The following is a 17,432-nucleotide window of genomic DNA, read 5'->3' on the forward strand; positions in this document are numbered from 1 at the left end:
ATCTCACCATTCCTTTCCAGCACACAGGAGGTTGGGAAACTCCTCTTGGAAGCAGAAGGCCTTGTCCTCATTCCCCACCAAAGTTTGGTGGGTGCTGTGAGGTCTCCAGCACTGAGCGATGCTGAGGAGGAGCCACGTACCACTTCCTGTGGCTGAGGCAATGGTTGTGTCCCCTTCCTGCTGTGTCCCCATTGTCATTACCAGCCCTTACCTCTGAGGCGGAAGCAATAAAATCTTATTGGCTCAGGAGCAAAATAACAAGCATTTCCATCTTCAATGCCTTTTCCAGTGTTTACTTCTGGATAACAGGGGTGGCTGAGTGCCTGCCTTTCTGCAACAACTGCAAAGGTCAGCTCTGTGCTGCCGGGAGGCAGACGTGCTCCCAACAAATAACAAAGTGAGTCATGCACGGGGCAGGTAAGGAGTGAGCAGAACCAAAGGCAAAGGTAAGGGCACAGCCGTGGGGAAGATCCAGCTCAGCACCATGCACAGGTCAGGGCAAGATCTGCAGCCAGCTGCACTTGCAGCCTCACATCCACAGTGCACGGATCTTGTGGTGGGACAGTCTGGTGTCCAGGAAGGCACTGAGGAATAACAATCCCTCTATCCTGTAAGAAAAGGAAGAGATGATGAGATGGACTCTGTAGAGGTGTGGACCACCTTTCTGGCTGTGGATGCTCAATTTGCATTTCAACTCCTAGGCCAACAGCTGAGCCCAGGCGATAGGTTCGTAAGGAAAGCCAACTGGGGCATCACAGAGCCTTGTGTGCCCTCAGACTGGCACAGCTGGCAGGAACCTTCCTGGCTGACCATGGTCAGACCCAGCACTGGAGGAAGCGCCCTGCATCCATCTGCCAGCCCATGATGGTCTGGCACTCAGGTCCTGCACAGCCAGATGGGCTCTCCGAGCTCCATGCTCCAGCCAGTGGGGTGGAGGACAAATCTCTTACAGGATTAATGGTGTGAGGAGGCAGATTGGCCTGGCTGTGGTGTGTAGGCTGATCCCTCGAGGGGATCCTCAGGAAACCTCCCGTGGTGCCTATCTGCATATCTGGGGGCAGTTCTGTGAGCCAACCCTCGGTTCTTCAGTGGGGTAGAGGTTACCATTCCTACGTCCACAAAAGCACAACCAGTGCAACGAGCCCCAAGGCCAAGGTGAAGGTGACGAAGGCGATGGCTGCAGCCCACAGGGAGGGTGTGTGCCCCTTCACCCACACTGGAGCCTCAGCTGGGATCATGTTGGTGAGGTTCAGCATGTAGCCCAGAGTCCAGCCCACATTGGTGCTCCCCACCTGCCCAAGGAGAGGAGACGCTGAGTTAGCCCAGTGCTGCACATTCCCACCTGCTGGCCAAGTTCCCTGCTGACCTTCATCTGGAAGAAGATGTTGTTCCAGCTGGTCTCGTTGAACTTGTAGGCATCAAGGAGGAGTGTGAGGATGTAGTTGGCATTGGCACAGTATTTAGGCAGTCGCTCAGGATTCTCTTCGGGGTAATTAGAAGACAGCTGGGAGGAGCATGTTAGAGGAAGAAATGAAGTTATTTGTAGGTAGTTTCCAGGTTGGTGAACAGACACGAGTAGGGCTCCACAGGGCTCCGTTTTAGGACCAGTTGTCTTTAATGTTACGATTAATGACCTGGATGCAGGGCACAGCACAGCTCCCAGGGCAGTGGGCACGGCCCCAACTGCTCAGGGGACACTGGGACATCACTCTCAGCTGTAGGGTTGGGGTTTGAGTGGTGCTGTGTGGGGCCAGGTTGGGCTCAGTGGTCCCTGCAGGTCTTGTCCAGCTCTAGTTTCTATAAATTGAGGTGTTTTGGACCTGTTTACACAGGACAACTCCTCTCAGGAAAACCTAATTCCCATGTGAAATAGACATTGGATGGAGGTCCTCTCACCCCGCATTCTCCCATCTCAGCCTCATTGTGCAAAGGGCTCCTGCTCTCTGTCCCACGGTGATTCTACCACATCTCTTGGCCTTATTTGCCCCATTGGACTCTTCCTCAAAGCGGTGTCATGCACAAGCTCCTCTCACCCTCCCCCCAGAGCTCCATCCTCACCTCCATCCCAGCTCCTGGGATGCTTTGACCTACCCCTTTCCCCATCATGTATGTGTTGTATGAGCAAGGAGGACCCCTGAGGGTGGCTTCAGGATTGTCCTGGCTCCTTCCTAGAGCTCTGGGATGGCTCTGCTGCGTAGGACACAGCTTAGCGACCTGGCTGAGTCACTGCTCCTCTTCCCCCACCCATTTGCTTTTGAAGCTTCCCCATAGCTTCCCATAACAAGAAACATACATCCTCCCAGGTTCTTGCACAGAAATGCTCAATGGTCTCCCTGACGGTGGCCAGTGACTGTCCCTCCGTCAGGTTGAGAAACTTGAAGTTGTAGTAAAAAGCAGAAAAGGCCTGAAAGGCAAGAGGTAGAAATACCAGTGAGTTACAGTGAGGGATGCCCTTCTCCCTCCAAGCAGGAAGGCCTGCTTGCATGCCCCCACTCTGCTGCAGGGAGGTGACAGCAGCACGGGGCTCAGCGGGACACTGCAGCACCGGGGGGACACACAGCTGGGGGGAGGAGGACGGGGTTTGCCTTACAAAGAACTGCCCGCTGACGGGGGGCTGGTAGATGCCATCGAAGGAGCAGTCCTGGCTCTGTCCACATGCCGAGAAGTTGAAGAGCTTCTTGACGGCGACCAAGCACCCGCTGGCATTGCTCCTGCCCTCCAGGGTCACGTTTCTGTCATCGAGAGGCAGGCGTGGGTCACTCTGGTTGGTGCAGGGGCTGGTGCGGAAGGAAGACAGCGAGATGGTTTCCTTGTAGTCTTTGGGGTAGCAAGGATGTTCAACTAGCGTGCTGGAGGGCGACTCCTGAGAATAGCAAAATCCAACGATTTGCAGGCTGCAGCCTCCTCCAGACCTCTCGGTGGGTGTGCTGGGTGGCTTCCTCCCAGGGCATAGCTGTGCAGGCATCTCCCACCTGTTCAGCAGGGAATGACCCTCACACTTCAATCCTGACCTTGTCTGTTCGCAGTCCCGCCCGGAGCTTAGCTCTGGTTCTCCCCACATCTTGTCCAGGCCCACTCTGTGTGCTACTCCTTCCCACTCAAGCAGTCGTATGCTGCAGTCCCAGCAGAGTGCTGTGGGACACACAGAGCCCTCTCCACCCCAGCCCTTACCTGTCTCCAGTTCCAGCCCCAGCCAGGGACAGCACCTGAGACCTCCTGGCTGTGCAGCATGAGCAAACACTTCTGCTCTCAGGCTGCTCCTCCATGAAGACCTTCTTTCCCTCTGACCTTCCAAAAATGCCCTGAGAAATGTATCTGTTCTCTTTCCTCACACTCATACAGACATAAAGCAATTGGGGAGCAGCTATCAGAGACCATCACTGACTGGGTTGGGTTGCTCAGAGCCTTGTCCCAACAAGTTTAGAATATCTCCAAGGATGGAGACTACACAGCATTTCTGGGCCCTATTCTGATATTTGTCCACCATTATTGGGAAGGAAGCTTTTCCCTGCAGCTGGTCAAACGCTCCCGTGCTCCTGCTTGTGGAAATGTCACCTTGCATCTCCAAGAAGAGTCTGATCCTGACATTTCTGCACTCTCCTGTGAGACAGATGCACAAATCCAGACAAACCCTCCCAAGCCTTCCCTTCTGATGCCTGCCATGCTCCACCCCACACCTGCCTACCCACATCCAGGGAGCCTTTGCCAGCTCTCAGTCTCTACTGATGCCTCTCTGAATGAGCATTATCTGTTCATATTTTTACTATGTTAACAAGAGGGTGCTTGGCATCACAAGAATAGAGTCTGGTTCCCCTCCCGCCCCCCCAGTTCTCCCCTCACCACAATTAACTCCTTTGCCAGGCGCTTCCACATCTCATTCTGCCCATAGCAGATGTAGCTGTGAGTGTAGATGTTGTAGTTGTATCCATACAGCATGAACCTGGAGGTTTTGTTCCAGTTTATAAATGAACCTTTGGGGGCAAAGCTGATCTGAGTTGATGCTCCTCCAAGATCCAGCGCCCCAAAACTGTTGGCTGCCTCTGGATGGACCCACATGTGTGCTTTTGGGGAGTACTGCCAAGACAAAACAGGAGAGGAAGAGGCGTATGAGATGGATGGGGTTACTTGCCCTCAGCAAAATTTTCACCCCCTGTAAGTCAATGTTATTAAATCTGGTGGATTTAGGATCTTAGCTGCCTCTTCCTGTACATGAGGTCCCACTGTCCCACTGGGAGCAAGGGAGCAGGGTGTTTGGCTCCAGCTTCCTTCAGAGTGACATGTGGAACCCAAACTAAGGCCTCCCAGCACCATGTGGGCATGGACACAGACATGGACACAGACTTTCCCTGGGCAGTGAGGCAAAGCCAGCAGGAGCAGACTGTCCTCATTGGGCTGCGTGGTCCCTAAGAGACTCCCATGTCCACGTGGAGCAAAGATGTGCCTCCATTTTTTATCAGGAACATCCCCATTCCTGATTTCTCCCCTGTCTTTCACTGTAAACAAGTCAGAGGATAATTGGCTGCTTCCCCCAGATCACTGCTGAGAGACCCTTCCTTCTGTGCTGGCAAAGCAGCGGGTGTTTCACCCCTCCCACCTTGGTGAAGGACTCCAGCAGGTAGTTGATGGTGATCCAACCATAAGCTCCCTCCTCTTCTCCTGTAATGATCTGAGCCCCACAGAAAGCCACAGGATACTCTTGTATGGTTTTAGCAATTTCGGCCAGGACTCGGTCTGCAGCTGAGCTGTTCTGTTCCCTAAGAAGGATTCAAAGGTTGGGACCAAGGATGAGACATCCACAGCTTCTCTGGGCAGCCTCCAGTGCCTCACAGCCCTCATAGTGAAGAATTTGTGCCTTACATTTAGTTTAAACCTACCTATTTAAAGCCATCACTACACCCTATGACGGAGTCCCTCCCCATCTTTTCTGCAGCCTGACCAGCTCCCTCTCGGTGGCAGCCCTTCTCTCCAGCATGGGACTGCACCACTCAGCTTGGTGTCATCCTCAAACGTGCTGAGGGTCACAGGTGACCACCCACCTATGACTGGCTGCTGAGCTTGGGGGGTTCTGCCAGAACAGGGCCAGAATGGCCTCACACCTCTGAGTGGGGCAGAGTGTGTGGGAATGTGGGCTGTGCTCACTCTCTGAAGCACGTAACCCTCAGGGTATGACCCAGCTCCTCCACAGAGAAGGGATCAGATTGCCAAGGCACTGAAATAATGTTAGAAACGTGTAACCATAAAACCAAGAGCCATGAAATGAAGGCTGACATTTGAAGAGAGTTAAAACTGGATGGGGAAAGGCCAGGTCCCGCAGCACCTCTTTGCCTCCTGCCTCTGCCCTGCCTTCCCACCATCACATCTGGGCAGACACCGGACCCTCCTTGGCTGTGGGGTCCCAGGATGCCAGTGGCCATCTCTGGGCAGCCTCCCTGACCCCAGAGCAGCTCAACCACACATGGGCCAGCTTCGTCCCCTGCCCAGGGCTGGCTCAGGGCAGCAGGAGGGCTGGGAACACATGACAGCTCAGCCCCATGCAGGATGCAGTGCCACTGCCCCACCAGCCCCACATCCCACAGCAATACCTCAATAGCCTCATGCCTGCTGTCGCTCCGAAGTAAGCTGAGACATCCCTCTGCTTTGCAGCAGGAATGACTTTCAGGGCTTCATCCAGGCACTCTCTTAGGGAATCACCAGCTTTTGGGGGATCATCGGCATAGCTTGATATGCCTGGCCCTGGAAGAGAGTCAAGCTTGGACAGGCTGATGAGGAACAGATGAAGGAGTGAGAGAACACAGGGCAGTGAGATCTGTCACCTCTTAGCAAGAATGGGTTCTTTATTGGGGTTGCCCTGTCCTGCAGGACCTGGCTCACAGACCTGTTATGATCTCTGCCTCTTCAGGCTGGCCCACTGTACGTGTGCTCCTAGCCGAGCCCTGAGCAGGTGTGTAACACTTGTTCATGTCTCATCACTGGGATTGGACAGATCTGGGCTCTCTGCATCCACCCAGCAAGAGGCAGGCTATTCTATCTAGTCCCTTTCCTCCCCATCAAGAAGTTCCAGTGCAGTGTCAGTGCCCTACCATGAAGGTGAGGCTTTGCCCACACTTGCAAAGCCTTTGGATGCCAGAACAGGAGCACAGAGAGCACAGAGGCAAAGCAGAGCCCAAGAAGTTGAAAGCAGAAGCAGTGGGACCTGCCACCTGCAAGCACTGAGTGAGCCAGAGCACCAACCAGAAAGGGCAAGAGCTATCTGAGGGTCCCCACCACAACCCCACAGATACGCCGTGTCAGGATGAGACCTTCCCCCCTGAGAACAACTTGTGCAGAACAAAGTGGAGGGTGAAATCCAGGGGAAGACCAAGACACTTCAGTCCCACCGAGTGTTTGGTCTTGTGTGGCATGGGCAGGCCAAGAAGAGGGAGGCCAGGTCAACCCACCCACCACACAAGCCCTTGCCCAGGGAATACTGACCCTGGACATCACAGGACAAGGTCTGGCTGACCACACCGGTGTTGTTCTGCTTGTCCGAGTCCCACTCGTAGACAAACAGAGAGGTGTGGGATGAGCCTGCATCAAACACCATCCCGTACTGGAAGGAACAACCAAGACATCACGCTGGTGGGAGGAGCAGCCCAGCCCTGGTCCTGCCAGGTTCATCAGCCCAGGGCATGCCTCAGAAGCAGCTCTGTGAGGTAGGGCTGTGTGCACCAGGCAGAGCGCAGTGGTAATAGGACATATCCCATCCATGCACGGCCTCAGCACAGGCACTTATCACGGCAGCTGAGAGACTTTCAGTTCCCTCTGCTGAGGTCCGTTCAGTAGTGCCAGCTCACACAAGCATTTGCTTGGTGGTTTCCTCATGTTTTCTTATTTTCTTTATTGATTGAATACCTCTCGTGTATTCTCCAGCCCCACCCCTGGGCCAGCAGCTCCCCGTCTCAGCGCTCCCTGCTCCCCAGCCTGGCAGAGCCCCATGCAGCCCGTGAGCAGCCAGCTGCACCACCAGCCCCCAGAAGTCCTCCATCTCCACTCATAGGGGAACCCGGCCCCTGCTGCACCCAGCGGCCAGGTGGGGTGCCAGGCTGCACGGGAGGAGCTGCAGCGCGGTGCTGCTGTGTGAGCAGCTGGGATGGAGCCCGGGGAGCTGCGGGGACAAAGGCCACGTGGAGGTGCGTCGCACTGCAGCGCTGCGCTGCGGGGCAGAGGGAGTGGGCAGAACTCTGCCCTACCCACGTGTGAGTGTGCAGTGGGTTTCAGAGATGGCTTTTCTCCGCTGCCCAGGCTGTATTAATGGGAATGGAAGTGAAAAACCCACCCACCCACCTGCTACATGGCAGGTCCCAGCAACACTGTCAGCCCTAACCCCCAAAGCCATTGGCTCTCATCTCCCCGGTGCTGCTCAGGGACCCTCCTTTGGCTCACCTGGACTGTGGGTGGCAGAGTGACATCTTCAACCCTCACCAGGCTGAGGATGAGGGCGATGATGGACAGTGTGACCAGCAGCCCGAGGAGGGCGGTGGTGAAGAGCTTCTTGTTAATGAACATTATGGGAAGGCACCTGCAAACCCAAACAGAGAGGTACAGGGTGGGTGGGCACGGCTGGCTGGGAGCAGTGCTGGTCAGCAGGAGCTGCAAAGAGAGCATCCTCAGAAGCCTTCCCCAGGCTGACACTATCACAGGCACAAAGGTCCTCAGTGGATAGCGAGATCTTTCCTGAGAGCAGCAGTATTAGGATGAAAGTGTGGGGCTGTGGATGGAGGGACAGGACCCCAGCAGCCTGGCACAGCCGTGGTGGGCTCACAGTGGTCCTCCATTCCCCACAGCCCCTCGCAGTCAGCTCACAGCTATGGGAAGGGATCAGGTCTGGGAGAAGCACAAAAACACTGCACCAAACAGAGGGGGACATGGGAATTCACAGCAAAACTCACGGAGGGATATTGCAGAAAGGGACAGTGATGCTATTTCACAGTCCGTGTGCTCAGCTCACCTGTGGCTCCGGAGCTGCTGTGTGTCCTCACTATGGCTCGGGGCTCCTCTGCTGCCAGCAGTGAGCCCGGCTGGGGCTCCGCTTTATGTCCTTTGGAAGGGGACACCGCTTGAAGGTCGTCTCCCCATTATTTTACCCCAAACTTTATCAGAAAGTCAGAGAAAACTCTTGATTGATTAACGTGCGTATTTATGGCCCGGCTCCTCCTGCATTTTTCTGACACCTTACCCTTGCCCAGTAGGTTCCTCCTCCTCATTTGAATGGAGTAATGTATGAGAGTCCTGCAGCAGCTGGGTCACACCTTGTCTTTTATCGTGGTTAACCCTTATTCCTCTGCTCTCCTCTCACACATACACTTCTGTTCTCTCTTCCCTCTCACCAATCCAAGCACTTCCACTTTGAGTCTCAGCAGGGCTAAGAGGTGAGAGTGATGCTTCCAGTCTGCAGTGCCCTGGATCGCACACAGAGTGGAAGGCAACTCGACCAGAGGTTTTACTGTGATGGAACAGGAGGGTGGTCCTGCTGGGGGTCTCAGCATTGTTCCCTGAGCTTTACCAGGCAATGCAGGGCAGGACATCGGCATGGCCCAGCTGGGGCAGCCATCCCTGCCCTGTGTGTGACCCGGCTGTCACGGGGCTGGTTGCGGTGGGAAGATGCACATTCTGGCTGCCTTATCTCAGCTGAGTCAAACACAGAGGTGTTGGCAGGGAGGAGCTCTCGTTGCACTGTCCGACCTTCCCGGAGCACTCTACCCTATGGCTGTGTGCCGCACTGTAACCCCCTGTGAAATCGGGGACTCGGCCACCCCTGAGCTCTCTGTCTGCAGCACAGACGGCCCAGCCTGTCACCATGGTGGCCCTCACGCTGCCACGTGCTGCTGTGGGACACCCGAAGCCTGGACTGAGGCACCACTCTGCTCCCATCCCCACCCATCACACAACCTTCGGACCCGGGTTGGTTGCTTCACTGGAAGAGGGTGGATGAGTGTCCTCTCCCTTCCTGGGTCTGAAGATCTCCCGCTGTCTGTGCAGCAGCCAGGATGGGGCTTTCTGAGCAGCCCCATCCCTGGGCAGGACAGGGGGCACTGACCAGCCCTGATCCCTCTCACATCCACCTTTCCCCTGGGAGGAAACATGGATGAGTCTTGGGAGGAAACGTGGAGGAGCGAAGGCAGGAGAACCAGTTCCCCTGTACCGTCCCTGAGCAAACAGCCCGCCTGGTGCCAGGGGCTGGCAGGGCTGGGGCAGGGCTGCAGTGGGCACGCGGCTCTGGGCAGGTACAGGGCAGGGCAGAGGCTTTGCTGGGGGTGAGAACGCTGTCTTTAAATATCTCAGTTAGAAAATCCTGAGGCAAGTCCCAGGGAAGGGCTTAGAGATCTTGTTGACACAACTTTCCTTGCAGATACATCAGAAACAGGAGATGGTGGGGTGAGGGGGTGAGCTGAAGGCCACGTGCAGATCCCTTTCCAAACCTGCATCGTGTCCTTAGCATGCAGCATTGCACACCCATGCCTCCTCTCATAGTGGGCTCACTTCTACCCTGGATAATCAAATCAGACAATTACCTGTAGGCTGAGCACCAGCCCCCCTTCTCTTCTCAGGAGGCACAAGGCTGGTTCCCCCAATGCCTGCCCATTGCACTTTCTCATCAGTGTCACTGTCCCAGCCAGGCTGGGGGAGGTGACAACAGCCCTGACTCCATGCCAGAGAGGGATGCCACTTGAGGGAGTGGTCTATAAAAGCATGGGCAGGGGCAGCCCACTTAGCCCTGGGTGCTGTGACCCAATGCTGCTGAGCCCCGGCCCTGTTTGCCTTCAGGGATGTGCTGTGATGGAGCAGAAAGTGCTGTTTGCTTATAGCTTCAAAAGTGACCCAACAGCCCCATTCTTCCAACTGCAGGCTGACAAATCTGCTTTTAGGAGGAGGCATGGCCAGATTACAAGCACACACCTACTTGATCTGCTCTTGAGGGGCATGTCTTTGTTCCCAGGGCTCGGCGTGACTCTGAGACCCAGAAGGAAGTCACGGATCTGCAGGAGGCTCCGTGTGGCCCAACGCCTGGCCACAGCTGCCACGTGGGGTGCGGGCAGTGCCAGTGCCTTGTGCCCTTATTCCAGCAGGACTGCTGGAGCTGGGGACATTTAAAGCTGCCCAAGGGATGCGCACCCCCATGCCCCTACAGTTCTTGGATGGTAAATAACACATCAGACCTTTCCTTCCTGCACTCTTTCCACATGTGCCCCGATGGCTCTGACTGCACAGCCTCACACGTAGCCCGCAGACCAGCTCACAGCCAAAGTCCTGCTCTCTGGGCTTCCCTCCCACTGGCCACTGCTTTTTCCTCTTCAACCCAAACCCTGAATTAGCCAAAGCCACACAAGAGCATTCTAGCATTGAGATCTCCTTGCAGAGCTGCTCTGTGCAATCAACAGGGCCATAAGGAAGAAGCAGAAGGTGGAACAGTGATGTGATGGAGGTTTCCCTCTGCCAGGCTGGAGGCTGTCTGCAGGAGACCAGGAAACCCCTGCGCTCCAGGAGGTGCCTGTAAGTACTGCTGTAAGGCTGTGTGCTCCACAGTACTGCTGTAAGGCTGTGTGCTCCAGCTCCTGGCAGCCCAGCTCATTCTCACGCAGGCTCCTTGGGACCACTCTTCTGACACAGCCCAAAAAGCAGTTGCAAAATCCAACAAAAATGAAACTACAGGACTCTCTTATCTCCAAAGGGGCTGCAACCCGTAAGAAAAGGATGCCAGCTTGTATTCACGTGGTTTCTTGACAAACTCAGATGAAGCACTGCTTCTTTCTTCATTTTCTAGGTGCTCTCTGATCATTTTGTTCCAGTGCTCCCAGCAGTTTGAAGCTGAGCCACCATGGCTGCAGCTTGCTGTCATCTACACAGAGGTAAGACACGTCCCCAGCACAGGAGCTTATTGAAAACAGAACAAAGCTTAATTATGGGAATACAGGATGAGCTGGGAAGCCCATCAGCACAGTGTGGAATTCCCACTCCTGACACCCATTGTGCTGTCTCTGCCTCCTGCACACACTGTAAACCAGTGAGGTCCTGTCTGATCTCAGTGCCTCACTCTCTGCAGCCCTCTAAAAGAGGCTCCACATCCCTGGTTTCCTTCCATGCATGTCTTGCCCACAGTCCCCCACCACTTTGCAGCAAAGAGGCAGGCACAGTGAGTGGGATGAATGGGGTGTGGGTGCTGTGGAGGTGAGGAGCACCAAGGAGTGGCACTGCCCTCTGTGCTGGTGATAAGCATCCAGGAAGCGGTTGGGTCCGCTCTACAGACAGCATCTGGGATATGCAGTGAGTCTGGCAGGGGCAGTGAGAGGGAGAAGCACACCAGTGAAGGGCTTCTTTTTGAGCAACAGATGCTTCTTACTTAAGCTGTATTTCCCTTGCATGTGTGGAAATGAATGGCTGAAAGAAAGAAATCATACAGACTTGCAGACAGGGTTACTAATCCTCTGCACCGAGCATTGCAAAAAGCCGGTCAGTTTCAAGCACAGAGAGCAGCTGATGGAGATGATTGGTAAAGGCTTTGTCCCACTCAGGAACTCCAGCCTCAGGGGTTCAAAGAGATGAGGCAGCCCAGACACGAGCCCTGGGTGGCAGCGCACACCGCAGCTGTGCCGCATGGCTTGGTGCCATGGCTGCAGCCTGGCTGGGAGGCAGAAGACGTCAGAAGGGTGTGCTTAGCGGAGATGAAGTGGAGATATTTGAGATGGTTGTGCCCAGCCTCAAAGGCCAAATTTTACCTCAAAGCCCAACTAAAATTTGGCCTTTTGTTTCCTTTCCCTCAGCAAACACAGCAGTCACTGGCTGCTCCCAGTTAGGGCTTGCAAGACTTGGGTTTCCTTGGGGGCAGCTCCAGACATCTATGCATGACAGAATGGCTCTGGGCCACCTGGTTCAGGTGCTCCACATCTCCCACACCATTCTCCTCATACAGCCCACGTGTGGCTGCTCACATGGCACATCTGCTCCCACCAGCCCTGGGCAAAGCAGGATGCTCTCCAAACCACAGCCCAAGCATCCTTCCAGAGGCGCAGCTCCCAGCTCCTGATTCCTACCACACTGTGATATCAAAGCCACAGCCATGTTGAGAAGGTTCCCAGGTGTTGCCCACATCAAGATGCAGATGGAGGCTGCTGGGACCAACTCATCACAGCTGTCTCCTTTGGGATCCCTCATGTCCTGTGGTATTTCAGGTCATACTGGACATTTGTCCCTCCCATATGTGAAGCCTGGCCAGGGTGTCCTGGCCTGGGCTGTGCTATACAGACATGGCAGCACCAGCTTGGTCTCCCTCCAGCGTGGTCATCCCTACACAAAACTGTCTCTCCAGAAGCTGCTCCTGTTGCAGTGAGAGTGCTGGGACACAGAGAAGGGTGACAGCCAGGGCTGGGGCTGTCCCTGCCACAGATTCAACCCCAGCACAGGAGGATGCTCCCAGGAGCATTCATGGCTCACATCACCCCAACCACATCGGCTCAAGGTCCTGAGAAGTTTTGCTGTAGGATTTGTGTCCCTGAGCATGAAGGGTGTTTCCTTTGGACAAGGAGTGATTCCCAGGAAGCAGCCTGGCTGCTCCAGGTGCCAGGCAAACCCCACAACACCCCCACTGTGTATGCAGCCCTCATGCCCTCACTGAGGGCAGCACCCACATCCCCATGCCATCCCCGTGTTCCCAAACGTACCTGAAAGCTTGCCTGGCCTTGGAGAGCAGAGCTGGGGGTGCACAAAGTGCAGGATGAGCTGCATGCAGGTGAATGTGGCATTGTCCCCCGTGTCACACCCCACAGCCCAGTGACACAGTCAGGTTGGTCCTGATGGGCCTGGATGAGCCCCACCACAACTCAGTGCCAGGAGCTGCCCCGCGTCACGGCGAGGCTGTGGGATACCATCATCCGTCTGATCTTCTTGTGATGTGCCCCTTCCCTGCCTTAATTAGCTGGGTGGGTGGGGAGCTCTGGCAGCCCAAAGGCATCCATCCAACCCTGAAGGACTCGGTGAGTGTCTTCTCCTGACTCAGAGGTTCCTTCTGCTCCTCACTGCTCTCCATCCCCATGTCGCACCATGTCCTTCCTCCTCTGTGTCCTTCATGCCCTTCAGCAGACCCCGACAGTGCCACCACCCGCGCCAGCCCTGTCCCACCCTCACCACACCACCGCCATTCCTCACCCCAGCCCCACGTGAAGAAGTCAGTGAGGTGACACATTGCCTGTGGACTGTGACTCGTGGCTTTGTAGGCACAACCGCAGCATGGGGATTCCAGGAGTGGGGATGAACTTGCTGTGCAAGCAGGGAGAGGACAAGAAACAGCTCCTGCTTCCTCCCAGGTGCCGTGACCTTGGTGCACCATAGCGTGACGCAAGTGAGCAACAGCTGGCTCCAAGTGGACCGATTCAAGGCAAGCTTGGGAACAGCGTGGCCTCACCTGGTTGGCACCAAGCCCTGGAAAACCACTTCAAAGGTGATGTAGGAGCAGAGGAGCCAGCTCCCCGCACCCGAGTCCCGGCGCCACCTAAGGGTTCAAAAGGACCAAGCTTAATGGGTGCTTCTGTCCTTTGCTTACAGCGCTGGAGCCTGAGCCCAGGCCAGCACAAGCCACTTAGAGTCACCGTGGACATCCAGCCCAGAAGCAGGTTACACCACATGGCCCTGCCTGGGGTGCTCGACTGACACTGGTTCTGCCACTGCCTCTCTGTGACAGCTTGGACGAGCAAGCACCAGCATGCAGGGACAACCTTCATCACCAGTGGAAATTCCCTCCCTGTGCACAACAGCTCACCAGGGAGAAAAGCAGCAGCCACCTGTTTCATTGCCATCAGAGCATCTCCCAGCACTGGGGGAGATCTGCCCTGTACTCACAGGGACACTGCCAATGTCCCAACAGGCAGTGGTTGCCTTTGATCATGCCCCAAATATCTACCCCTGCCTGGAACCACTCAGTCTCACCTGGCTCCTGGAGAAGAAAAGATTTAAGCCAGCACAGTGTTCCTCTCCACCTGCCCACTAATGCTTTGCCAGTGATGGCCAGACCTGTTGGGCAGCCTGAACTGAGCTTGGTGAGAGCCAGCAGGGCAGGGGCTCAGCAGCAGCCTGGGGGCCTCTCCTTTGGCTACAGGGAACGGAGAGAAGGGGAGCCCAGGGTCCAGAAGACGTGGCTGGGATGGAGAAGCAGCACATCCCCTCTCCCACTAGTCAGCCTGTGAGCACTTTGCTGGCACCTCAGGTATGCATCTCCTTGGTGGGCTTCACTTCCCACTCTCCCAGATGGGAAGTGGCACTGGCACTACTGCCCAGAGAAGCTGTGGGTGCCCCATCCTTGAAAGTGCCCAGGCTGTGAATGGGGCCCTGGGCAGCCTGAGCTGGTGGGGGACAACAAGCCCTCGGCAGGAGTGGGGCTTGGGGGGCTGTAAGGTCACTTCTACCCAAGCCATGCTGTGATTCTGTCATTCCCCAGCACCACAGCTCCCTCTGCCCAGCCTGGCCACACAGCTCACTCACCACAAGCACACTCATCAGCGGCACAGCAGAGCAAGAGTAACATACCAGGAGCAGCCAAAACCAACACTAACCACTCCCTTGTACACATTCAATCAGTTCCTTCTTCTACCTGGTTCTGCAACACTGCACTTAACCCAACAGCAACCCCTTCTCTCACTGCGTGGGTACCGCAGGCTGTAGGCAGGCACAGCTTCCGTGTGCTCTTTAACTGCTCATTACACTGTGCAGACGCAGCTGCCGGTCTGTGGCCCAGCCATGTGTTTGGTTGGTGCCATCTGTCCTCATCGCTGTGGATGCTGCCCTGTCTGCATGTCCTCAGCAGCCGCAGGCAGACCGGGAGGGTTTGTACCACCGAGATGGCCCAGGACCTGCATCCTCGTCACACATGTGGGGACGTTGGCAGCAGTAACTCCACAGGATGGCTCTCACATCTGGCCTGGTGTTGCATTAGCTCAAGAGACAGAGAGGACATCATCAGTCATCATAAACGAGAAGCTGTGGGAGCAACAAATGGCTTTTCACACTTCCAGTACACTTCCTAGTCTTTGTCTAGACTTGATATCTATTCAATATATATTATCAATCTATTATCTCAGTTATCTGTTATCTCCAGTGACTGCAGCTAAAAAGTAAAAGAATCAATGGGAGCCTCAGTGATTCACTGAAATGCTGGATTATTAAGATTAATTACTTAGATTTATGCTCTTGGCCAATACTTGTTTTCCTGGGCCACACTTCCTAGCCCCGTGTGCACACATCTCCTCTCAGGGACCGCACACAGCTCCCCATATCGCAGCTTCCAGGCACAAGCAACCCTTGGGAAGGGCGATTTATCACTGCCCTTTCCTCCAAGTTCTCCTCTGTGCGAATTCTCTCCTTGAAGCCCACAGCTTCTGCCATTAATCAACGCAGTAATGTCTTGTGTGCTCCTTGTGCTGGCCTCAGAGGCACAAGGAGCACACTGAATGAAGCACCAGGTAATTTGCTGTGGAGAGCTTTTTCAAAAGGGAAGGTGATAAGGAATATCCCATGAGATCTGCTCTGAACTCACACCACGAGTGTATATAACCAGCACACCAAAGAAATAAACTTGGGAAATTGGTCCTTTCCTTCCTGCATGCTTCCAAAAAATGCTAAAAGCAAACACAAGTTATGCAAGAGGTCGGACAATTACAGGTGTTCTAGAACTCGGGTATGAAGCTGGAAAAGGCTCCTTTATGAAACTTGAGAAGCAACTGAATTTCTCAGATCATATCACAGCAAATCTCAACTTTTTTAATGCATGCTCTGCCCGCTACACCCTTTGTTGTCTCCCAGATTTACAAACTCTGCACGGTAGCACTTTTCCTTTTCAACAACTTATCTCCATGAAACAGATCCTGAGAGTACAGAGAGCACAGGGTGGTGCCAGCAGCTGCATGCATGAGGCAGGCAGGGATGGATGAGGGAGCAGCTGAGGCTGGAGGTCCCTGCTACCAGGAGATGGGGTTTTTTTTTTTTGCTGCTATCACTGTGAAGAGAAGAGTTGTGTGGGCCTCGGCACCAAAGTAGAACTTGACTTCTTACAGACAGGGGAGCGGCAAACCCAGGCTCTTAACATGCTCGTGGTGGCTGTGACACTTGTGACACAGAGGTGTTTTTGGTGCTGGGAGTTTCCTATGGCACTGGCATTTAACACACTGATCCACACGTTCCCTCAAAGGGCTGAGCTACCCCCGCCAGCACCCCAATGCCTACCTGTAGGGAATGGATCCGTAATAGAAAACAAAAAAAACACATTTCTGTCCAAAAATACACACATCAGCTCTCTCATTCAGAACTCAGCCTCATAAAACCCTGCCAGCACACTGAAAATGTGAAGCACTGATCAGGGGAAACATAAGAGATAAACGAGTATTGCTGCTGAAGATAATGGATGGTTATGACCGTGGTCTCAGGCAGTACATGAGATGGTAGCTGCAGAGCTCTTGGCCCTACAGAAGCAATTAATTAGCAGAGGGTTATTAGAGTTAGGGTAGTATGGTTGGTTGTGGTTGGACTCGATGATCTTCAAGGTTTTTTCCAACCTGAGTGATTCTATGATTCTAATCTCCATTTCCATGAGCTCTTCGGGCAGCTGTTATAAGTACAGCTGTTTTCTGGGGAAGAAAGGAATACAGGAATAAACCAAATTACTCCATGCACTTTTATTTTAAAATAATAACCTGGCATACCATAAAGTGCCTGCACTTGGGATATTTTAAGACTCACACCACGGACTGAGTGAGCCTGAAATGCAAAAGCATCTTCTGAAGAAACGCAATGCTACACAGCAGAACAGCGTGCTGCTCCCAAACCCTGTGTCCAGCCCCACTGCACAGCGCCAGGCCAGGGAGGGCCCCGCAGGCTCAGTTCACGCGGCAGGCCCTGATCATGAGGAGCTGCAGAAGGATGAAGACGGGCGACATGATGAGTCCGTACCACAGCTCCCGCGTGCGCTCCACCAGCTTCTGGCACAGCAGCATCTCGAAGACGAACTTGAGGCTGAGGATGGTGAGGATCCAGAAGAGCCGCAGCACTGCCAGCCGCTTCTCGCCATCCTGGAAGAGCCGCACCGACACGATGGCGGTGAAGTAGGTGCTGAGGCCGTCTGCGACGAAGAAGGGGACGAAGACGACCCACCAGGAGAGCGGCGAGACCTCGCTGTCCACCTTCAGCACCAGCAGCACGGAAAACACCAACAGGGCGAGGCCGTGCAAGAAGATTTCGAAGGTGGCGAAGCCCAGCCACTGCACCAGCTCCCGCAAGGAGAACAGCATCGTCCCTTCGTCCCTCCGTCCCTCCGCTCCCCGCCGCTCACGGGGCCCGGAGCCACCGGGCCCGGCCCGGCCCGGCCGCACCGCCCCCTCCCTGCTCCCGGCGGGACGCGGCGCCCTGTGATGACG

The 17,432-nt window shown here is 54.9% G+C and overlaps 2 protein-coding genes across 4 annotated transcripts; both read right to left on the reverse strand.

Annotated features, from left to right (window-relative positions):
- Window positions 1-277: 277 nt before the first annotated feature.
- ENTPD8L2 (ectonucleoside triphosphate diphosphohydrolase 8 like 2) lies at window positions 278-12,890 on the reverse strand. 3 transcript variants are annotated; one of them, XM_015279632.4, is made up of 10 exons: window positions 12,696-12,890; window positions 7,423-7,558; window positions 6,472-6,589; window positions 5,583-5,733; window positions 4,595-4,754; window positions 3,841-4,074; window positions 2,591-2,863; window positions 2,294-2,404; window positions 1,367-1,504; window positions 278-1,292 (listed from the first exon to the last, which is right to left on the reverse strand). In XM_015279632.4, exons 2-10 carry the CDS (start codon window positions 7,543-7,545, stop codon window positions 1,110-1,112), a joined length of 1,491 nt encoding a protein of 496 aa, XP_015135118.2. In that variant the 5' UTR covers window positions 7,546-7,558; window positions 12,696-12,890; the 3' UTR covers window positions 278-1,109. The 3 variants fall into 3 exon arrangements, with proteins under 3 accessions (XP_015135118.2, XP_024997260.2, XP_015135119.2); XM_025141492.3 differs by lacking the exon at window positions 12,696-12,890 and adding an exon at window positions 7,988-8,223; XM_015279633.4 differs by lacking the exon at window positions 12,696-12,890 and adding an exon at window positions 7,988-8,223 and having other exon boundaries at window positions 278-608; window positions 1,343-1,504.
- Window positions 12,891-16,679: 3,789 nt separating this feature from the next.
- On the reverse strand, window positions 16,680-17,431 carry TMEM203 (transmembrane protein 203). Its single transcript, XM_025141394.3, has one exon. It carries the CDS (start codon window positions 17,304-17,306, stop codon window positions 16,896-16,898), a length of 411 nt encoding a protein of 136 aa, XP_024997162.2. The 5' UTR covers window positions 17,307-17,431; the 3' UTR covers window positions 16,680-16,895.
- Between the last annotated feature and the right edge of the window lies 1 nt (window position 17,432).

The sequence above is a fragment of the Gallus gallus genome, chromosome 17, assembly GCF_016699485.2.
Source record: "Gallus gallus isolate bGalGal1 chromosome 17, bGalGal1.mat.broiler.GRCg7b, whole genome shotgun sequence".
Taxonomy (NCBI): domain Eukaryota; kingdom Metazoa; phylum Chordata; class Aves; order Galliformes; family Phasianidae; genus Gallus; species Gallus gallus.